At 38.2% G+C, this 24,673-nt stretch overlaps 1 protein-coding gene and 1 non-coding gene across 2 annotated transcripts in view; one reads left to right on the forward strand and one right to left on the reverse strand.

Moving 5' to 3' along the window:
• cfap157 (cilia and flagella associated protein 157) overlaps nt 1-24,673 on the forward strand; it is a 43,690-nt gene that overhangs the window by 3,127 nt on the left and 15,890 nt on the right. Inside the window, exons 2-4 of the mRNA XM_069885742.1 lie at nt 4,095-4,366; nt 12,446-12,599; nt 17,227-17,494. Coding sequence (XP_069741843.1) covers nt 4,095-4,366; nt 12,446-12,599; nt 17,227-17,494 — 694 coding nt within the window. The remainder of the gene's footprint in view (nt 1-4,094; nt 4,367-12,445; nt 12,600-17,226; nt 17,495-24,673) is intronic.
• Nucleotides 18,361-18,467, reverse strand: LOC138752096 (U6 spliceosomal RNA). The gene has a single exon (XR_011350370.1). It is a non-coding gene; the product is annotated as a U6 spliceosomal RNA (small nuclear RNA).

Here is a 24,673-nt window from a genome sequence, read left to right on the forward strand (position 1 = left end):
GGTTATTTCTAAGGCATTAACGCTGACTGAAGTCAAGCATTGGGTGAGGAAAATAGAGGATTATAGTGAAATATTCTATAGGTGAAGGAAAATTTGTTGAGAAAGACTTGGATGATTTTCCAGAGGATAGATCTTTTGAATTGGAATTGGAGTTGGAGAAATTGAGGGTGCAAGAGGAGAGGACTGGCTGCCTAATGTTTCACTGGAAATAAAAGAAACAAAAAGGAACTCTGTGGTGACCTGAAAGAAAGAGGTTATCATCTGGAAAACCCTGATGGGGCACGTTTCTTCGGCAAGACACTGAAGTGGCTAATTACAAGGAGTCAGTTGTGGGTATCCAGCAAACAATAAATCTCTCTCTGAAAACTGACAAGAACCTTCCTGAGCGGTAATCATTTACCTTTCAAGCACCAAAGCCTGGTGAACTTCATAAATTCTGTGCACAGTATAAGAATTGCCTGCAACCAGTGAACTTGGAGGAATGAGAAGTGAGATTGGACTGTGAATCAAAAAACTTTTCTAAACTTACACACTGATTACATACATGTGCGGTTAGAATTAGAAGGGGGTTAAGTTAGGTTAGTTAAGTTAATCGTGATAAGTTGAAGTTTGATCCTGTTTTTATGTTTAAAGATAATTAAAAGCAATTTTTGTTTAAGTAACCATTTGTCTTGGTGAATATCTATTGCTGCTGGGTTTTGGGATCCTCTGGGCTTGTAACAAAACCTCTGTTTCTTTTGATCTGTTCCTAGTCATATTTTCTTCGTCTTTCATCATCCTCCCTCCATTTTTCAGCTACTCTAACTCGTATATCCTCCGTTTCGTCCTCCTCTCTTAGTTTTTCGGCTTCCTCTGCCTCATGTATTCTTCGTTTTTCATCCTCTTTTGCTCATTTTGTTGTTTCTGCAACTCAAAGTTCCATTTCTCTTTTTCTTCTTCCACCCTCAATTTCTCCAATTCCAATTACAATTCAACAGATCTATCCTCCAGAAAATTTTCTGCCTTTCTCAACATATTTTCCATCATCTTATATAATATTTCATTATAATCCTCTGTATTTGTATTTTCCTCATCCAATGCTTGACTTCAGTCCGCTTTAATGCCTTAGCAATGACCCAGTTCCTTTTTTGCTCTGCAGCTCCGCAGGTGATGATTGTGACAAAATAGTACTAACATCCATTGCTGCTGTTTTGCACATAGACAAGCTTTAAGTTAGCTTGTAAAAACCAATTAACTAATAAATCACAAAAACTCCAAAAGTTTAAGATCCCAAAACTCTAATTTTCAATCCTAAAGGACGATCCCCCAAATTTTACGAGCCCAAAGGACACCAAAACCTAGCAGCAATAGAAATTCACCAAGACAAATGGTTACTTAAAATGTTACTTTTCATTATCTTTAAACATGAAAACAGGATCAAATTCTACCATAATTCTAAGCACATGTGTATGTAATGTGTGTGTAAGTTCAGAAAAGTTCTTTGATTCACAGTCCAATTTCACTACTCACTTTTCCAAGTTCACTGGTATCAGGCAATTCTTATACTGTGCACAGAATTTAACATTTATAAAGTTCACCAGGCTTTGGTGCTTAAAAGGTAAAATGGTTACTGCTCAGGAAGGTTCTTGTTGGTTTTCAGAGAGATATTTGTTGCTCATTGGAGCCCCCACAACTGATTCCTTCTGATCAGTCAGTTCAATGTCTTGCCGAAGAAACTTAACCCTTCAGGGTTATCCAGATGATAACCTCTTTCCTCCAGGTCACCACAGAATTCCTTTTTTTCCCCTTATTTCAAGTGAAACATTATACAGCCAGTCATCTCCTCTTGTATGGACTACAAGGGCTTTGAAGAGGCTGAACTAAGAACTCACAACCCATCATCAAAATGGGGTTTTTCCACAAGCTTGCCAGCTTGTTATGTTCCAGTCCCAGCTGCTGCTGCTGAACAGTAGAACTGAATCCTCTCTCTCTCTCTCTCCCTCTCACTCAGAGAAAACCACATGAACCTCTTAGAACAGCAAACTGCAGCACTGGACCCAATCTTCCGAGTCCATTCATATGTTGCTTTCCAAAACATTAATCCATTACTCCACAGCATGTCCAATGAGCACCTTCAGTGTGTGTGTGTGTGTGTGTGTGTGTGAGACCTAAAAAAAAAACTGCCATAATTGATCTTCTTTAAAACATATCTTCTTTCTTTGGCTTGGCTTCGCGGACGAAGATTTATGGAGGGGGTAAATGTCCACGTCAGCTGCAGGCTCGTTTGTGGCTGACAAGTCCGATGCGGGACAGGCAGACACGGTTGCAGGGGAAAATTAGTGGGTTGGGTGTTGGGTTTTTCCTCCTTTGTCTTTTGTCAGTGAGGTGGGCTCTGCGGTCTTCTTCAAAGGCGGTTACTGCCCGCCGAACTGTGAGGCGCCAAGATGCACGGTTTGAGGCGATATCAGCCCACTGGCGGTGGTCAATGTGGCAGGCACCAATAGATTTCTTTAGGCAGTCCTTGTACCTCTTCTTTGGTGCACCTCTGTCACGGTGGCCAGTGGAGAGCTCGCCATATAACACGATCTTGGGAAGGCGATGGTCCTCCATTCTGGAGACGTGACCTACCCAGCGCAGTTGGATCTTCAGCAGCGTGGATTCGATGCTGTCGGCCTCTGCCATCTCAAGTACTTCGATGTTAGGGATGAAGTCGCTCCAATGAATGTTGAGGATGGAGCGGAGACAACGCTGGTGGAAGAGTTCTAGGAGCCGTAGGTGATGCCGAACAGGAGTGTGGGCAGCTCTGTATACGCTTATCTTTGTGAGGTTTTTCAGTTGGTTGTTTTTCCAGACTCTTTTGTGTAGTCTTCCAAAGGCGCTATTTGCCTTGGCGAGTCTGTTGTCTATCTCGTTGTCGATCCTTGCATCTGATGAAATGGTGCAGCCGAGATAGGTAAACAGGTTGACCGTTTTGAGTTTTGTGTGCCCGATGGAGATGTGGGGGGGCTGGTAGTCATGGTGGGGAGCTGGCTGATAGAGGACCTCAGTTTTATATACAATGTAAAATATAACATAATCTGTCACACACCACTGTTTTATTAACTAATTTGCATCTCCAGTCCATTTGGCTTTAATTGAAAGGCCCTCCCTGAAACATCATCAAACTGAAATGTTGATTTGACCTCTACTGATGCTCCCTGGCCTGAAGAATATTAGCAGGATTATTTTATTTTGGTCTCTGACTGAATTTGGTTTCCTATTTGTCATTTTCTTTGGTTCTTCAGCCACTTACTTCTCCCCTCCATCTAATTGGATCCTTTAGATAGGATTAGTCTAATGCTTAAAATTATTGTTTTTTCAATTTATTTTTTTTAAATCAATCATGGAAATTCTCAACAGGTTGGTCAACATTATATTTTCATCTGCTGCCAGACTTGCTAAATGTTTGTGAAGAAACAAAATGTTTCTATATCTGTATGTCTGGGAATTAGGGGTTAATTGCAAATTATGTTTTAGATATGCAGGGCAGACTCAAGTGACCACAGATTGCTGTGAATGTAATGTCAACTTCTTTTGCAGCTTTGACTTGAGATTTAGTGAACATGGAAACTTTTATAAACAGTTATGCTGGAAGTATAAAGTTTTGTTTTGTCAGTGATGGGTGTTTATAGATAAAGATAGGAAGTTTACCAGCTGCTAAAGAAGTTGCTGTGATGACAAATTTTACGAATTATTGACCACAGCATATTCTGGCTATGTTTCTGTTCTGTGCAGTGTCACACCATGTCTCGTGCTGAAAATTGCAAGTGTTTGGGTGTTTGGTGGAAACCAAACTTGGTAATATTAATAATGCTTATTGCCTATCCTCAGAACTATTAGTATGAAAGATCAAAAGGTATTGATTAGCACCAAAGCATTCATTTGTGCTCATGGGAAGTTCTAATAAACTAATGCTTCAGGATAATAATATTGTAGGATAAGTAGATTTGATTTAATTACCAGAAAATTTAAGTCCTTTAATTTTTTTTTTCTGAATAACACATTCAAAGAATAACAGTAAAATACATAAAATGCATTCTTTGTATCAATTTTAATTAATGCACATCAACATTAAGGTACCAACGGAGACTGGATGAACTGGAAGTGACAAAGATTGATTCTGATGAAAAGCAAGAACAATTGACCAAAGACTTGCAAGATGTTATTGCCTACCTGAAGAAGGGGCTGAATCAGAGAAATGATGAGATTGCTGATCTAAATGACAAGATGGTTGGTTTGATGCAAGCCAAGGAAAATGAGAAGGGGACCTATGAATCGCAGCTGTCACAATTGCGCCAAGAGTTTCAGGAAACTAAGGATCAACTCACATCAGAGAATATGATTTTGGGTACAGAAAATAAGGAGATTGTTTATTTTAAATTTTATGACTTTGTGTGGGTATTTTCAGGAATAATCTTTAGTTGTATTGTTAAGAGTTGAAATAGAAGTTTTTTTTTGCTTGCCATTGTGATAATTGCAATGTGAATGAAAAGCTCTTGTCATCTTAGACTTTTATAATTTTTAATGCATTATGTTAGGTGGTATTAAGTTTTTTTTTTAGTTTTTTTTTAATTTTTTATTTTTCACACCATAAATCACATTAGCCATGATATACACTTTTTCTTTTTCACACATATACAGTGACTTTTTCTCCCCCCCCCCCCCTCCTCCCAAGCCACCCCCCCACCCCCCCCCCCCTCATCCATTTTAGGTATACAATCTAGGTTGCATTAAGCCAGTCAGACAATGTTGTCATTCAACAAAAATACACCAGAAATTCTACTGAGTCCATTCTTTTCTTTCCTTCTCCTTCCATCAACTTAGGTAATGTTTGTTCCCGGTAGGTTTTCGCTATTGTATTTAATGTAAGGCTCCCATACTTGTTCGAATATTTCAATATTATTTCTTAAACTATATGTTATTTTTTCTAATGGAATACATTTATTCATTTCTATATACCATTGTTGTATTTTCAAATTATCTTCCAATTTCCAGGTTGACATAATACATTTTTTTGCTACGGCTAGGGCTATCTTAACAAATCTTTTTTGTGCATCCTCCAAATCAATTCCAAATTCTTTGTTTGTTATGTTACTTAGGAGAAAGATCTCTGGATTCTTTGGTATATTGTTTTCTGTTATTTTATTTAATATCTGACTGAGATCATCCCAAAATTTTTCTACTCTCTCACATGTCCAGATTGCATGAATTGTTGTTCCCATTTCTTTTTTACATCGAAAACATCTATCAGATACTGTTGGGTCCCATTTATTTAACTTTTGCGGTGTAATGTATAGTCTGTGTAACCAATTATATTGTATCATACGTAGCCTCGTATTTATTGTATTTCTCATCGTTCCAGAACATAATTTCTCCCATGTTTCCGTTTTTATCTTTATATTTAAATCTTGTTCCCATTTTTGTTTAGTTTTACCATTTGTTTCCTCATTCTCCTTTTCTTGCAGTTTAATATACACGTTTGTTATAAATCTTTTGATTAACATTGTATCTGTAATCACATATTCAAGGTTACTTCCCTCTGGTAAACTCAAATTGCTTCCTAATTTATCTTTCAAGTAGGATCTCAGTTGGTAATATGCCAGCGCTGTATCTCCAGTTATATTGTACTTATCTCTCATTTGTTCAAAGGATAAGAATCTACTTCCTGAAAAACAATTTTCTATTCTTTTAATCCCTTTTTTTTCCCCATTTTCTAAAGGAAAGGTTGTCTATTGTAAAAGGGAGTAGCTTATTTTGCGTCAATATTAGTTTTGGTAATTGATAATTTATTTTATTTCTTTCTACATGAATCTTCTTCCAAATATTGAGGAGATGATGTAATACTGGAGAAGTTCTATGTTGTACCAATTTTTCGTCCCATTTATATAATATGTGTTCAGGTGTCTTTTCCCCTATTTTATATAATTCTAATCTCGTCCAGTCTGGTTTTTCCCTTGTTTGATAAAAATCTGATAGGTATTTTAATTGTGCGGCTCTGTAATAATTTTTGAAGTTTGGCAATTGTAAGCCTCCTTGTTTATACCATTCTGTTAATTTATCTAGTGCTATCCTCGGTTTCCCCCCTCTCCATAAAAATTTCCTTATTATTTTCTTTAACTCTTTGAAGAATTTTTCTGTCAGTTGTATTGGCAATGCCTGAAATAAGTATAGTATCCTTGGAAAAATGTTCATTTTAATACAGTTTATCCTTCCTATCAGTGTTAGTGGTAGATCTTTCCAATGCTCTAAATCGTCCTGTAATTTTTTCATTAGTGGATTGTAATTGAGTTTATATAATTGGCCTAGATTTTTGTTTATTTGTACACCTAGGTATCTTATTGCCTGCATTTGCCATCTGAATGGAGATTCCTTCTTAAATTTTGAGAAATCCGCATTATTCATAGGCATTGCTTCACTTTTATTTACGTTTATCTTGTAACCCGACACTTCTCCATATTCCTTCAATTTCTTATATAATTCTTTTATTGATAGTTCTGGTTCTGTTAAGTACACTATAACATCATCCGCAAATAGACTGATTTTATATTCCCTGTCTTTTATTTTTATTCCTTTTATATTATTATCTATTCTTATCAATTCTGCTAGTGGTTCTATAGCTAGCGCAAACAATAAAGGTGATAGTGGGCATCCCTGCCGCGTTGACCTGCTTAAATTAAATTGCTTTGATACATGTCCATTTACTGTCACTTTCGCTAACGGTCCCTTATATAATGCTTTAATCCAATTAATATGCTTTAATCCATTTAATATACTTCTCCGGTAAACTGAATTTTTGCAATACTTTGAACAAATAATTCCATTCTACTTTGTCGAAGGCCTTCTCTGCGTCTAAAGCAACTGCTACTATAGGTGCTTTATTCCCTTCTACTGCATGAATTAAGTTAATAAATTTACAAATATTGTCTGTTGTGCGTCTTTTTTTGATAAATCCAGTTTGGTCTAAATTTACCATTTTCGGTACCTGTTCTGCTAATCTGTTTGCTAATAGTTTAGCTATTATCTTATAATCTGTGTTTAGCAAAGATATTGGTCTATATGACGCTGGTGAGAGTGGATCTTTCCCTTGTTTTAGTATTACTGTAATTATTGCTGTTTTACATGAATCTGGTAAGTTTTGTGTCTCATCAATCTGGTTGATTACATCCAGGAGGGGCGGTATTAATAAGTCTTTAAATGTTTTGTAGAATTCTATTGGAAATCCATCCTCTCCTGGTGTCTTATTATTTGGTAATTTTTTTATTATCTCTTGTATTTCTACTATTCCAAATGGTTCTGTTAATTTATTTTGTTCCTCTATTTGTAGTTTTGGTAGTTCAATTTTAGTCAAAAATTCATCTATTTTCCCTTCTTTCCCTTCGTTTTCAGTTCGGTATAATTGTTCATAGAATTCTCTAAAGTTTTCCTTAATTTCTTTTGGATTATATGTAATTTGTTTGTCTTTTTTCCTTGATGCCAATACCATTTTCTTAGCTTGCTCTGTCTTAAGCTGCCATGCTAGGATTTTGTGCGTTTTTTCACCTAGTTCATAATATTTCTGTTTTGTCTTCATTATATTCTTCTCTACCTTATATGTTTGTAATGTTTCATATTTTATTTTTTTATCCGCCAATTCTCTTCTTTTAGTTGTATCTTCCTTCATTGCTAATTTTTTTTCTATGTTTACTATTTCCCTTTCCAACTGCTCTGTTTCCTGATTATAGTCCTTCTTCATCTTGGTTACATAACTTATTATTTGCCCTCTAATGAATGCTTTCATTGCGTCCCATAGTATAAACTTATCTTCCACTGATTCCGTATTTACTTCAAAATACATTTTTAATTGTTTTTCAATAAATTCTCTAAAATCCTGTCTTTTACGTAGCATGGGGTTTAATCTCCATCTATACGTTCTTGGAGGGATGTCCTCTAGCTTTACTGTCAATATTAAGGGTGAATGGTCCGATAGTATTCTAGCTTTATATTCTGTTTTTCTTACTCTATCCTGCATACTAGCTGATAACAAAAATAGGTCTATTCTTGAGTATGTTTTATGTCTTGCCGAGTAGTATGAGTATTCCTTTTCTTTTGGGTTTTGTTTCCTCCATATATCCAAAAGTTTCATTTCTTGCATTGATTTAATTATAAATTTGGTTACTTTGTTCTTCCTGTTAATTTTTTTCCCCGTTTTATCCATATTTGGATCCAAATTCAGGTTGAAATCCCCTCCTATTAGTATGTTCCCTTGCGTATTAGCTACCTTCAAAAAGATATCTTGCATAAACTTTTGATCTTCTTCGTTAGGTGAATATATATTAAGTAGATTCCAAAACTCTGAATATATCTGACATTTTATCATAACATATCTCCCTGCTGGATCTATTATTTCCTCTTCTATTTTAAATGGCACCTTTTTACTAATTAATATAGCCACTCCTCTTGCTTTTGAATTATATGATGCTGCTGTTACATGTCCTACCCAATCTCTCTTTAATTTCTTGTGCTCCATTTCAGTTAAGTGTGTTTCTTGGACAAATGCTATATCAATTTTTCCTTTTTCAGTAAATTTAGTAGTTTCTTCCTTTTAATTTGGTTATGTATTCCATTAATATTTAAAGTCATATAGTTCAGCGTAGCCATTTTATATTTTGTTTATCTTCTCTTTCCGTTTTTCCATCATTACCTTTCCTCCTTTTCCATTTCTGTTTTCTTATTTTCAACTCTTTATAAGACAACATTCCTACAACATCCAACATTTTCCTTATTCTCCTATTTCTATCTTCTTTATCCCCAATCTCCCCTTCCCCTCCTGAGTTGTCCTTTATCCCTTGTCGGACAACCACATCTCCCCTCTCCATTTGGATTTGCGAATCCACTCGCAAGCGTCAACTGATTTTGCAGTGACCGCTATTTCCCCCCCACCCAGCCCCCCCCCAGAAAAGATTTCACTTTTCATATGTCACAAAGGTCACTCTTTTAATTCCCTCCTTATTCTCTCTATTCCATTACCTTCCCTTATTAATTCTTGTCTATACTATCTATATTTTCCTCTAAGTACAGATACATTCACGTATGCACATTGTCTCTATTCACTCTTATACCTCTTTACCCGCATACATATCAATCGTGATCATTTTTACTCTCATTACCCGTCTTCATCCCTCAGTCTATTTTTGTCTTTACCCACATACATATCAATTGTGATCATTTTTACTCTCATTACCCGTCTTCCTCCCTCAGTCTATTTTTGTAATTGTTCTGCAAATTTTCGTGCTTCTTCTGGATCCGAGAATAGTCTGTTTTGTTGTCCTGGAATAAATATTTTCAATACCGCTGGATGCTTTAGTATAAATTTATACCCTTTCTTCCATAAAATCGCCTTTGCTGTATTGAACTCTTTTCTCTTCTTTAGGAGTTCAAAACTTATATCTGGATAAATGAAGATTTTTTGCCCTTTATACTCCAGTGGTTTGTTGCCCTCTCTTACTTTTTCCATTGTCTTCTCCAGTACCTTTTCTCTTGTAGTATATCTTAGGAATTTTACTAAAATAGATCTTGGTTTTTGTTGTGGTTGTGGTTTAAAGGCCAATGCTCTATGTGCCCTTTCTATTTACATTTCTTGCTGTAGTTCTGGACATCCTAGGGTCTTAGGGATCCACTCTTTTATAAACTCCCTCATATTCTTGCCTTCTTCATCTTCCTTCAGGCCCACTATCTTTATGTTATTTCTTCTGTTATAATTTTCCATTATATCTATTTTTTGAGCTAGTAGGTCTTGTGTCTCTTTAGTTTTTTTATTAGATTCCTCCAATTTCTTTTTTAAGTCTTCTACCTCCATTTCTGCTGCTACTGCCCGCTCTTCCATCTTGTCCATTTTCTTTCCCATTTCTGTTAAGGTCATATCTATTTTATTCACTTTCTCTTCTGTGTTGTTTATTCTTCTTCTTAAATCATTAAATTCCTGTGTTTGCCATTCTTTAAATGACTCCATGTATCCTCTAACAAGAGAAAGTATATCCTTTACCTTGCCTTTCCCTTCTTCTAATTCACTGTACTCTTCCTCTTCTTCTTCCTCTGGGTTGGCCATCTGTTGTTTCTTTGTTGCCCTTTTCTTCTCTTCTTTCTTGTTTCCATTGTCTTCTGTGGTCTCTTCTTGCTGCAGGTGTTCTGCAGCTGTCGTTGCCGGGTGTGGAGATCGACTCCCCAGCTGGTCCCCCCTTCCGTCGGTGTGTTTTTTTTCATGCGCATCACGCATGCGCGAGGAGTCGCGCATCGCGCATGCGCGAGGAGTTGCGCACTTTTACTCGGCTCTGCGAGCTATTTTTGTAGTCCTATTTCTACCGACCTGAGGAAGCGGGCTTCTCTCTCCACATCGGGCCTCTTCGGACAGGTAAGGCCTTCTCTTTCTTCCTCCGTTGTCTTCTCTTCCTCTCTTCTTACCGTTGATTTTGATTTTTCTTTTTTGTCGCCATCTTCTTTCCACCTTTATACTCACTTTTCTTTAACTTTTATTTCTGTGCCTTTGTATTTTCTCTTGTTTTTCCCGACTTTTCTGGAGAGGGCTGGAGTTCACCGTCCGGCCACTACTCCATCACGTGACTCCTCAGGTGGTATTAAGTTGAAGGTTTCACTTTTATTCCTAACTAAACTTGTTCTTTATCTTCCCTAGAAGAGTAGGGTCTTTCCTCTGCCTTTTGAAAAGTTATTCCCTCCTCTTCTCCACAAACATTGTGTTCCTATAGCATTCACCAGAATGGTCTGCTCCCTAAGTTCATAACCTTGTTTTCCCTGTCTAAATCCTTCTGCATCTTCACATTCCTAAATGTGTACATTAACTGACCACTATCCTTATCTTGAGAATGTTTTTCTGAAGAAAAACTCTCATATTAAAAATGTTACATAAATGCAGGTTTATGCTGTAAATAGTTTTATTTTTATCCATGAAAATACAAAATGTCCATTAGCTTCAAAGAAGATAGAAAATTCCTTAATTTCTCTAATAAATAATCTTCATTAAAATTGATCTTGAATTGTTTACAGGATGAACCACAATTTATTTTTTAAATGGTAGAACAGCATTTACTGATTATTTCTTCAAAATTCTAGATGGGTTAAAAATAAACTTGAAAGTACTTCAATATTAGTCACCAAGCACACAAGGGGAGACAAAGATGCAAAAGGATGAGACTTCAGTTAAGTAATAGAATTGGCTTGCTTGAAAACTCAGTCAGAAATTAATACTTGCCTGCTTTATGCTTTTGAAATTTGCAGAATCTCCATGGTTTGGGCTATATATGTAAGAACTGAGAAATACTTATGATTTGTTCCATCTCATTGAAAACTTGGGATGAAACAAGACCATTTAAAAAAAGGAGCAGGAGTAGGTCATGTGCCCCCTTGAGTTTGCTCTGTTGTCCAGCAAGATCATGGGAGGATGCTGACCTCAATACCTGGGCCCCATATTTTCCTTGAGTCCTATGCACCAAAAAAAAATTAATATCAGCCTTGTATACTGTATGGTTTGAGGTGCAGAATTTCAATCTTTACAACTTTTTGCATAAAATAATTGTCAGTGTTTTTTTTCTCATATCCGTTGTAGATTGCCAACCTGTAGCCCTTTCCCCAATTCTGAGGCTCATTGGTTGTGAAGTCTCCAGCTGCACCACTCTTATCGTATATGCTGTTGTATAGGATGATCCAAACTTAAATTTTTCACCTTAAAAGTCAAGCGTTGTCCAATACAAAGAGTCTAAAATTCATACCTTGATTAATACCTGATGCTCAAGCCCAAAATGTCAGTTAAGTATTTTTATCTTTGATATACAAAGGATGTTGTTTGAACTGCTGAGTTTCTCCAGCATTGTGTTTTTACAAAATCACATCAATGCTGCCATCTTCCTGGTGGCTCCCATGGAAACTCACATGGCAGTTAATTATTTTCGCCTTGTTCCACTTCTGTCAGCTCTGTACGGGCTTTAAATGGCCTGTTTCAGGAACTGTTGGAGGTTTATTTTAAAATGTGCAAATAAAATTGAAAGCTTTAAATTATAATTTGTTATTTAAAATATTGTGATTTGCTTTTAATAGACTCCACTGATCAGCAGTAAGTGCCAGATTTGGGGTCATCTTATTCAAAGGATATCGCTCAAATCCAACATTTTAGGTGGAAATTTCAGTGTCATCCGATACAGAACAATAGCATGTACTATAATTAAAATAGCAGAAGAGCAATCTGCCCTAACATTTTAGCAAAGGGATGTAAAATTAGTGGTCTTTCTCTAGTTGCTTTTTTTTAACCGAGAGGGTCCACGTTGCACTCAGTATACTCTTCAAAATATATTAAAAAAGGAAATGTGCAGAAGTACCACAATATTGTGTTGTGATGGAATTTATTTTCAAGAGTGCTGATTTTTAGTGTTTTGTTTTGCAGCTGGAAAGCTTGATGCACTAGAGGAATTTAGAGTTCAAAAGGATGATTTGATGGCAAAATTTGCTGTCCTTGAACAACAGTTAAAGCAACAAGAAGAAGCACACAGTGACATTATTTACAACTTGGAGAGGAGAGCAGTGGTAGACAAAGACAGGTAAACACATTTATTCCTTGTTATCAGGAAATCTCTCAAGTCTGCAGAAAAAGGCACATGGCACAAAGAGAATAGTTATTACGCCATTTCATGTTGAGCTTCTGCCTTGAGACTGGCTACGGAGCGGATGGAAAAATGGGAACTTACCTTTCAGACAGCAGCTCCAGTGTCCCATTCATATCCAGAGGCACCTCGTAGCACTCTCCGGATCTGACGGAGGTGAGGCGACTGGTGCCGTAGCACCACCCATCATAAATACTGGGAGAGCAATGTCCGTCTTCCCTACCCATAATCCCCATGCAGCTGAAACCGCTCTAAGATTCCCAGAACAGTTCCAGCTTTGTGGGGGATTATGGGTAGGGAAGATGGGCACTATTCTGCTATGTTTTGAGCCACAGAGAGTGGCCCTGAAGGCTGAAGTGGCCTGGTGTGGCTGTCCCACCCCGCACTGGCTTCCCCCTGACGCCCCCTACTGCCCCACCGGTCCCTGCTGTCCCGACTACCCTGATGGTCCTTGACTGCCCCTGCTGAGGACTGCCTCGCCGGCCCCCATTGATCGTCCCTGCTGCCCTGACAGTTCCTGGAGCAGTTTCAGGTTACAAGATAAATTGGGGGAAAAGAGTGAAATCATGCCTCTTACTACAGGTGATTATCCACAATGTAAACAAAATATACATTTAAATGGCCTGGAAATGGAATTAAATATTTGGAAATAAGTATTGAAAAGATCTAAAAATTAATTATTTGAAATTAATTATAGCCCTTTAAGAAAATTGAAGACAATTTGAAGAAATGGATGGATTTGCCTATTACATTAATTGGTCAATTTAATTGTATTAAAATGAATATTTTTCCAGTCCTTACCTATCGTTGTACCCAGAAATTTTTTTGAAGATTTGAATAAGTCTATAAAAAAAATGTTGTGGAAGGGCATAATGTCTAGAGCTTCAATAGAAAAATTGACTTGGAGATTTGAATCAGGAGATCTACAACTTCCAAATTTTGAGTATTATTATAAAGTTGCTCAATTAAGATTTAATTCTTTGTTTTTTGAAGAGGGAGAAAGTAGATGGATAAACATAGAAATGAATAAAATAGGTGAAATTACAAATTTAATTATAAATTATTAATTGGAGAAAAAGATACACCAATATTAAAACATTTGATTAAATATATGGCACAAAGCTCACGTGCAGATGGGAATTAGAAATTATGGTATAATTAGAATGCCTTTAATAAAATAAACTGATCCCACTTGCATTGAATAATATAAATTTTATTAATTGGTCAAATTAAGGAATTAAAACTATTAAAAATTGTTATCAAGGGAGAAATTTAATGATATTTGATCAACTAAAAATAAATATGGGTTACAAAACAATACAATATTTGGAGTGAGAGGGTGTGGGTAGGAGGGAAGGGGAGAAAATTGTTAGAAAAAGCATGTATTGATTTTGGTATATTGTCGATCATATTTGTATATAATCTTTAATACATATAACATAAAATAATTTTTTTCAAAAATGAAAAGGATTTATGATGGTTCTTGAGAAATTGGAAACAATAGATGCACCTGTAGCACCTGTATAAATGCATGGCCATGTTAGTTCTGAGGAAAGCAGACTTTTTGGAGACATAAGTGGTTTTAAATGCTTCTAACACATTTGTGTCAAAAGATCTTATGAGCTTCGAAGACAGAAATTATGTCACATACCCTGTGACATGAGAAATGGGCTGGAAATAAATTAACAAAATGAGAGACAGAGTTCAGTTTGGAGAGTATAGAAGTAAAATCCCTGTGACACACTGGGGTTGGAACCTTGTGGAAGACAGGGTTGAATTACAGGTGCTGTTATGTATTACTTCTAAGAAGAGATGAACACAGAATAAGTGGCTTTTGAAATAAGGAAGACCTCTTTGCTTTCTCTTTGGAAAAGAGTATAGAATTCTACTGGGTCTGTTCTTGTATGGCCACTTTGTTTAACCCTTCTCTGGGTTTGTGAATTCATCATGGAAGAAAATAGCCAAATTCGCTGTCTCTTTGAAAAGAGGGCAGATTCTTAGTGTGGAAAGCAGATTCCAAAGTCTTCAGTAAAAAAGATTTGATCCTGGGAACACAGGAATTGTATTTTACTTTTCACAGGAGGTACATTGGTAGCTCAAAAAATGGTCACATTTTAAAGAATATATCTCAAGAATTGTGAGTAAAGAGACCTGAATATATGATGTTTAAAAACACTTTATAATTATTTCTGAACCAAGAATTTAAGACCTTCAAGCAAGACTAAAATGATGCTGAAGTTTAAAAATTGACTTTTCAGAGATGGACTCTAATCTCTCGCTCTCGCTCTGTCTCTCTCTCAGTCTTTGCATTTGCACATACTGGGATTACATTTAGAGTTAAGTTTAGAGATAAGTAAGAAATGTTATGTTATTGATAGCTTAATAAAAACCATTATTTTGAATTTACCATTGTCTGGTGAATTTTCCATTGCTGTTCCTTTGTTAATGCTAACAAAGTCCCTTTAATCCCAAACAAAAAATTAAAAGGGTTGTTAGTTCATTATAGTACGAAGTGCAATTGATGCTTTGACTGGTTGCTTGAAACATAAGTTTTCCACTGCTTGAGGCAAATTAAAATATCGTATTTGAGCAATTTCTGAATATTATATTCCTTTGGTTTTCCATGAGTATTTAAAGCCTTCATTTAAAAATTGAATCAATGTTAACTTTTGTCACTTTCCCAGTGCAGTCTTGCACAGCCCATTTCCTTCAACACTACTGGCTTGACTGCTAAGGACCTGGAGAAACTTGCCATAGCATTTTGTAAAAGTGGAAGTTGAAAACTACTAAAGCAAGAAATCTAAAGTTTAAAAAAAAATGTAGAAAAACTAGGGGAAAACTGAACAGGTCATGCAGCATCTGATGAAGTGTCACACACCTGATTACAACTTTCTCTTTCCACAGAATCTGCCTAACTGGCTGAGTTTTTCCAAGATTATCTGTTTTTTTATTTCATATTGAAAAGGTATCTCTCGTGACTATGGCTAATCACAGTTAATATTTCCCAAAGAGTCTTCAAACCAATTTTGTGTCTCCTTGTACTTAATCAATTTGCTTGGTATCAATTTTGAATGCTCTGGCATTTACAGAGGAACCCAACTAAGTTGTTCAATTTCAGTTGTTATGAGCATATACATACTGCCTCCCATTATGGAACTGTATATTATTACTTTGTACTGCAAAATGATAACTGGGGCAGGTAAAACAATACAGTTAAAACTGGTCCTATCTTAAGCTAATCTTCATAAGTGTATCATTGATTTACTGGATAGTGATCTGGCAGTAGGAAAATTTTGAGTGAAACAAAGTCTGCAGATGCTGTGATTGTAGTGTGACAGATTATGTTGTGTGTATTATATTTAGATATGTTTTTAGAAGATAAATTGGGGCAGGTTTTTTTTTTAGTATAGGTCACATACAAACACTTCTAAACAGATCTCATTTAAAATACTGGAGCTCTGCTCAAGCCAGACAAGACGGCTCCTGGGGACCTTTGCAAAAACTTTGGGGAGTGCCCAAGAGACTTCACTAATGGATTGTTGTTTTGAAAAGCAACAGATGAAAGAGATCAGAGGAGTAGTTTGGAGCCACAGGCTGTCTGGAATGCAGATTGCTGTTCCAAGAGGGTCATGTGGTTTTGCAAGCAGATGGAGTCAAACAGTCTTTTTCTCAGAGAGAGTGAATTCAGTTCTGCAGTTTTACAGTCAGCAGCAGCAGCCGGGACTGGAACAGGACAAGCTGGAAAGCTTGTGGAAAAACCACATTTGGAAGACTGGTTGTGAGTTCTTAGTTCAGCCTGGTCAAAGCCCTTTTAATCCATACAAGAGGAGATGGCTGGCTCCCTAATGTTTCACTTGAAATAAGGGAAACAAAAAGGAACACTGTGGTGACCTGAAAGAAAGAGGCAATTATCTGGAAAACCCCGATGGGGCAAGTTCCTTTGACAAGATGGTGGCTGATTACAAGGGATCAGTTTGTGTCCAGCGAACAACCAAGCTCTATCTGAAAAACAACAAGAATCTTCCAGAGTGGTAACCACTTACCTTTCAAGCACCAAAGCCTGGTGAAATTCATAAATGTTAAATTCTGTGCACAGTACAAGAATTGCCTGATACCAGTGAACTTGGAGGAATGAGAAATGAGATTGGACTGTGAATCAAAGAACTTTTCTGAACTTACATACACATTACATACATCTGCGCTTAGAATTAGAAGGGGGTTAAGTTAGTTTAGTTAAGTTAATAGTGGTAAGTTAAAGTATGATCCTGTTTTCATGTTTAAAGATAATTAAAAGCAACTTTTGCTTAAGTAACCATTTGCCTTGATGAATATCTATTGCTGCTGGGTTTTGGGGTCCTCTGGGCTTGTAACAGTAGTTAATACACAAAAAAGTTGGAGAAACAGCAGGTCTCACAGTGTCTGGAGGCAAAGATCTAAAACCAATATTTTAGGCCTGAGCCCTATGTCATGGTTTGAGCAAGAAACACTAAACTGAGGTCCTAATCCAATTGGATTGACAGAAATAGGCTAACCATATCTGTTGCCAACTGCATTATTTCTTTAGATTAAAGAAGGAGATGATTGCACGGGTGAATACCGTAGCTGCAGAATTTCGTCAAATTTCAAAGAAACAAGTGGCAGAAACAACAAAAAGAGCCATACGTGAAAATGTGTCCATTAGTAACCAGCTGGGGAAGATGTCAGATAAAAGCATGAAAATAATCAAAGAGAATGATGAACTGAAGGTGGAAGCTATGAAGCAGTGGAGAAATATTAATATCTTGGAGGAAAATCAGAAGGATCTGATCAGAAAGAATCTCAGCAACCAAAAGGTTTGTCTTCTTTTCCTCTGGCAGGAGATCTGGATTGTCTGGAGGATGGGAAGGATTTGTTTGTAGCAACAATATCTTGTTTTTAAACAGCAATTTTTAACAGACCTATTTTAGTTATGTGATATTGCACCAAAAAAAAAATGATCAGATGGAGTGTTTATCATGGGTGGTTTTTCCAAGAGCTTCATGTGGAAAGGAAATCATGGAAACTTGCAGTACAGGCTGAGGCTTATTGTGATGTATCATGCCTTCAAAAGCTCTCCATTATCCCTCGTGACACCTCATAGATCTGAGGTTCTGCCTTTGCCTAATTCCTTTATTTAAATAAAAACTTAGCCATCGTTGTTGGCCAATGGAAACCATGGTTATGGCAACTGCATGGTTTTGCCAATGGACTTGGCATCCAAAAGTTTTGACATACTCCGTAGATTAGAGTTCAAATCCCATAATAGTAGCTGGAATAGTGAACAAAGAGGTACTAAAATGTTGTTAAAATGAAGAAATCTGCCAAACTCTTCGGGCCAGTTACTGTAAGTGATTCCAGTCCTATATGCTGGATTCCTAGCTGTGCTCTGAAATAGCTTTAGGAGATCACTAATTTTTAAAAGCTTCTGGGGATGCAGTCATTGTTAGTGAGGCCAGTAGGTATTTCATACCCATTTCTAATTGGCACAAGGAGTTGCAGTAACATGAACTAAAGAAAAGATGTCAACAAAACCTTGTGCAGAGCCATAAAGTGAGCTCTTAGTTGAACTATCCCATCTAATTCAAGAGAAAACCTCATTATTGAATTGCTGTATTCCTGTTACCTAATAGCACTGTGCAAGTGGTCTTGTGTAAGGAGTTTCAGTCTTTTTTTTTCTTTTAAAAATATGGAACGCTTCACGAATTTGCGTGTCATCCTTGCGCAGGGGCCATGCTAATCTTCTCTGTATCATTCCAATTTTAGTATATGTGCTGCCGAAGCGAGCATGAGTTTCACCCTTATGACGATGAAGCAACACTGACGTATTTCCATTTCAAGGTTTTTAACCTTGGAATGGAACTTAAAATAATGCTTCCCATTTACTTGTAATCTTTCTACTTAAAAGTGACTGCATGCAAAACTAAGAATCAAATCAAATGTCTCATGATATCCAATTTGGCATATCCAACTCTTCTCTATTTATGGGGGAATATGTACCTAAATTGGCTACATATTCCCCACAAGGAGAGAAGAGACTTGCAGGAACATGCAATTATATCAATGACTTTCCATCAGCATCCCTTTAAACCTATCAGAACTGGCAAAACTGTGTACCGTTAATAGGGAATGCTGAAGAGTGAGAATGCTGTTACCATAAAGACTGTAAAGATTTAGAGATGAGCAATAAATAAATGAAGACTGACATAACTTGCTGCAAGAATAGAAATGTTCCTGCTCATCACCTGGCTGGCTCCTTGGCCAATTAATTTAAAGCTAAATAAACACACACCTTCTAACAATTAGCTACATCAAAAAATGTTGAACATCCTCAAAACTTCCACTTTGATTTGGACAGATTATTCGGATTCCATCAATCTGCAAGATAGAAGGCTTGAATTAGATGGGATAGTTCAACTAAGAGCTCACTTTATGGCTCTGCACAAGGTTTTGTTGACATCTTTTCTTTAGTTCATGTTACTGCAACTCCTTGTGCCTATTTCAATGTGAAGGTTCCTTGCCCCTTGTCTGTTTGTTTGATCAATCTGTGCCCTCCTGAATTTTGTAGCTATTTATGTCTGCTTTGTGTTATTTTCACTTTCATTTCAGATGCAGACTTGGAAATTATGCCCAGAATATGTGGTTGGGTTATTGCAATACTGCATGCAGGTCTTGGTTATAACTTGAATCTTCATATGCAGTTCATTTCCCTCCAATCATTAAAACAGGCAGAACACTATTCCTAATTTCTGTCTGTTAATTACATATCTGTGTTCCCATTATTGCTTTAGCCCTGTAGGGTTCAGTTTTCAAAATAATCATGAGATGTGGTATGTATAAAATAACTTTTGAAAATCAATGTACAGTTCAAACAATGCAATTGACAAATGTGTTAACACTTACATTTTCCGTAGTTGAGTTCTTCGAAGAATGTCTAATTCTCTGTTTCCATATTGATCTAACCATTGCAAAAGCTTATTTTTCTCACTGGAATATACTATTTTTTGAATATTTTATTTATGATTTTCCAAACTTGAACTCAAACAGTTATCAACATTATCATTGTCGGCGATAACGGAACCGGCAGTTATCGACGCTATCAGTGTCGGCGATAACGGAACCGGCAGTTATCGACGCCATCAGTGTCGGCGATAACGGAACCGGCAGTTATCGACGCCATCAGTGTCGGCGATAACGGAACCGGCAGTTATCGACGCTATCAGTGTCGGCGATAACGGAACCGGCAGTTATCGACGCTATCAGTGTCGGCGATAACGGAACCGGCAGCTATCGACGCTCTCAGTGTCGGCGATAACGGAACCGGCAGCTATCGACGCTCTCAGTGTCGGCGATAACGGAACCGGCAGCTATCGACGCTCTCAGTGTCGGCGATAACGGAACCGGCAGCTATCGACGCTCTCAGTGTCGGCGATAACGGAACCGGCAGCTATCGACGCTCTCAGTGTCGGCGATAACGGAACCGGCAGCTATCGACGCTCTCAGTGTCGGCGATAACGGAACCGGCAGCTATCGACGCTCTCAGTGTCGGCGATAACGGAACCGGCAGCTATCGACGCTCTCAGTGTCGGCGATAACGGAACCGGCAGCTATCGACGCTCTCAGTGTCGGCGATAACGGAACCGGCAGCTATCGACGCTCTCAGTGTCGGCGATAACGGAACCGGCAGCTATCGACGCTCTCAGTGTCGGCGATAACGGAACCGGCAGCTATCGACGCTCTCAGTGTCGGCGATAACGGAACCGGCAGCTATCGACGCTCTCAGTGTCGGCGATAACGGAACCGGCAGCTATCGACGCTCTCAGTGTCGGCGATAACGGAACCGGCAGCTATCGACGCTCTCAGTGTCGGCGATAACGGAACCGGCAGCTATCGACGCTCTCAGTGTCGGCGATAACGGAACCGGCAGCTATCGACGCTCTCAGTGTCGGCGATAACGGAACCGGCAGCTATCGACGCTCTCAGTGTCGGCGATAACGGAACCGGCATTGACTACAGTTTACAATTACCTATTTTATACAGTTTTCTGCAGAGTTCAAGCTCTCTTTTTTTATCTCCCTTCCTCCCCAACCCCCAGATTTAACACTTAATGTTTAACTAACCACAATTACATAGGACACTAAGGACACTCACAACAAAGCCATGAAGCACATAACTGGGATTTTGTGGGTTTGTCACAACACAGCGGCCACAGGTCAGTCTGCTTTCTTTTCTTCTCTTTACCTGCTTGAGATGAGATGGACCACCCCCCCCCCCCCCCCCCGCCCCGCCAAGCAGTTGAGGAGTAGACAGAGCAGGCAGGGTGGTGAGATACAGTGCTCCACCTATAGTTGTGCTCCTATGGAATTTAAGTATGGTTGCAAAATTTTTTTTGAAATTATCATTTTTTTTCCTGAAATTGTAAATGATCTTCTCCAGAGGAACACAACTTTGCATTTCCTTGTTCTAGTGCGCAGTGCTCGGGGAGGGGTAGGATTTCCAGGTAACCACTATGCACTTCCTGGGCACTGCCATTGCAATCATTACGAATTGGATTTAGAATTTAGACAGTTTCATTGTAAGTCTTAAGTCCATTATATTTCCCAACAGGAACAACTCAGGGTCTTGTTGGAATTCTTTGCCTATAATTTTTCCTAGGATTTGACCTAGCTCCACTCAAAAGGGGCTCACCTTAGTACATGTCCAGATTGCTTGCACAAAGGTTCCTGTCTCAATGCTGCATCTGAAATATTGATCTGATAATTCTGGTTTCGACCTGTTCAGTTTTTGCAGTGCCAGGTACAGCTGGTGCAGAAAATTGTATTGTACCAGCCTGTACTGCCCGTTGATGATTGCAGTCACATTGGTCCGACATAGTTGGACCAGCACCGCTCAATAATCACTACTCCTAAGTCCGATTCTCACCTCTGCCTTGATTTGTGAAGGCCAGATTTGGGTCCCTCCACTTGGAGAAGGAGATGCATTGTCGAGATGAACTTCCATGTGTTTCCCCCTTCGAATCGTGGTCTCTATGTAGCTGCACTCTGGTAGGGGCATAGTTGCACCTAATTTGTCCTGCAGGAAAGATCTTGTATGGAGGTAGCAGTGGAACATCTTGTCTGATAAGCCATAACTTATGTCTGAATTGTTCAAATGACATTAGTTTCCCCTGCTCATAACAGTCCTCTATCCACCTGATGTAATTGCAACGCCAGGTGTCCAGGATCTTTTTGCCTACCTTTAATGGTATTAATCTATTTGGAGTCAGAGGTATTTTTGGGAACAGCCTCACTTTGATACCTAAATATTGGTTATTTTTGTTCCAGATAGTGATGATTTGTTTTAGTATAGGATTGCCTGATTTTGCAGATAACAATTTAGCGTCCTATTTATAAATAAAGTCCTCTGCCACCTTCTCGCCCACCATGTGCAGGCCAATTTGTGCCCAGGATGGTGCATCTCCGCCTTCAAAGAGTGAGGTGATATACCTCGCCTGGGCTCCCCAATAGTATTTCTTGAAGTCTGGCATTTGTACTTATGCTTGTACTGCAGCCCAGACTGTAATTCCAGATCAATTTTTCCATTGAGACCCTGGCTACCTTTCCATTCCACAGAAATGTTCTTGCATGTGAGAGCAACTTTTGAAGAATCCTCAGGGCAATGCCATGGGCAATGTCTGGAAGAGGTACTAAAGCTTCGGCAGCACATTTATTTTAATATAGTTGACCTTGCTCACCGAGGTTATTGGCAGGGACATCCACCTATTTAAGTCCTCCCCGATTCTTTCAAGCAAGGGGGTATAATTTAGTTTATAAATTTTTCAAGTTTTTGTCTATTCTAACTCCTAGATATTTGATCCCGTTTTGTGGCCACTTTAAATAGCTGTTCTCTTGACATTGACTGTAGTCCCCTTTAATTTCACTCTTGTTCCAATTAACCTTGTTGCTGGAGATCTCCCCATGGTCCCAGAGTAGAGTGCAGCTTGGACAGTGAGTTTGCTGGGTCTATCAGATGTATCAGTATGTCATCTGCAAATAAGTTGATTTTATGTTCTTTTAATATCTGGATCCTGGCGAATGACTTTGGCTAGTGACTCCATGGCTAGTATGAACAGGGCTGGAGACAGCGGGCACCCTTGTTTACTTGATCTTGTCATTGGGAAAGTTGGAGAAATTTGTCTGTTGGTCACAACTTTAGCCTTAGGCGCATGATACAGCGCCCTTATCCAATTTGTAAAAATTGGTCCTAACCCCAACTTTTCCAGCACCTTGAATAGAAAATCCCACTCCAACTTGTCAAATGCACTTTCTGCATCCATAGCCACAGCCAGGCCTCTCTTGTTTCTGGATTGTGCCAGATGCAGGATACTCAACAGTCTGCGAATGTTGTCTGTTGCCTGTTTCTTTTGCACAAAACTAATAAACAATCTATTTGCCAGGGCTTTGGCAAGTATGTTATAATCTGAAGTAAGTCTATAAGAAGATGGCAATAATGGATTTTTGTCTTTTTTAAGAATCGTCATAATGATTGCTGTCGATAAAGATTCTGGGAGGCTATGAGTCACCATTTCCTGGTCTACCACTTATATGTAGAGAAGCATAAGTAAATCTTTAAATTCCTTCTAGACTTGTTAGTCTACAGTGAGTTCCTTGCTTTCCCTATCTCTTCCTCCATGAAGGGAAGATCTAGGCCTCCTATTCTTCTGGGTCTAAATTTGGAAGCTCTTATTTAGACTGGAACTGTTTGACTGTATTAGGACCCCCCCCCCCTCCCCCCATTAGCTCTGATTTGTATAGACCCTCATAAAATTCCCTGAAGGTCTCATTGGTCTTTTGGTTTATACGTGATCCTGCCATTTCCAGCTTGTATCACATTGATTGTCCTCGAGGCCTGTTCTGTCTTCAACTGCCAAGAGGATTTTATGGGCTCTCTCCCCCAGTTCATGATATTTTTGTTTTGACCATATTATGGCCTTTTCCACACTGTACATTTGAAGCATATTGTATTTCATTTTCTTATTTATTAGAGCCCTGTAATGGTCCTCTGATTCTGATTTTTGGAAATCCTTTTCTAAGTGAGCAATTTCTTGTTCCAATTCATCCACCTCCTTAATATTCTTTCTTCACTGCTTTGGTGCATCCAATTATCTGACCTCTCAAATATGTTTTGAGGGGATCCTTATGGAGGAATTTATCTGGAGTAGAGGTACAGATGGCCTCACAGAATATGTCTATCTGCATTCTTATAAAACTACAAAATTCCGGCTTCTTTAGCAGCAATGTATTAAGATGCCATCTGTATGCCGTATCATGCTTATCTGGCATTTCTATTGTTAATATTAGAGGTGAATGATCCGAGAGAAGTCCCTCCAAGTACTCAGCCTCCATGGTCCTACCCTCTATATGAGCTGAAGCCAAGAAAAAAATCTATTCTCGAATAGGAGTTGTCGTTTTGAGTAATCCCTCTCCCTCCATATGTCTATCGTTCAGCTCCTTCATATATCCAATAGTAGCCTTCACTGTTTTAGTTATTTTCTTTGTTGACATCTAAGACAGGATCCAGACAAAAATTAAAATTTCCCCAATCAGAATGTTCTCCTTTCCTTCTGCCAATCTTAGGAAAATGCTCTGTATGAACTTTTCGTCATCAAAGTTGGGGCCGTACAGATTTACCAAGGTCCAGGATTCTGAATATATCTAACAATGCACCATTACAAATCTTTCTGTTCTATGTAGTCATATTCTGCACTCTCACTGGAACACTCTTCCCTATCAGAATTGCCACCCCCCCCTTTCATGCGAGCTGAACAAGGAGGATATTATCTGGCTTGCCCTTCCCCTTTTTAACTTTTGGTGTTCATGCTTTGTTAAGTGAGTTTCTTGGTGAAAGATCAGATCCACTCCCACTTTTTTTAATTTGTGCCAAGACTTTTCCTCTTCACCTGCCCATTCAGGCCATTAACAATGAAACTAACATACAATACTTTTAGCCTTTGCCCC

This window comes from Narcine bancroftii, chromosome 1 (genome assembly GCF_036971445.1).
Source record: "Narcine bancroftii isolate sNarBan1 chromosome 1, sNarBan1.hap1, whole genome shotgun sequence".
NCBI lineage: Eukaryota > Metazoa > Chordata > Chondrichthyes > Torpediniformes > Narcinidae > Narcine > Narcine bancroftii.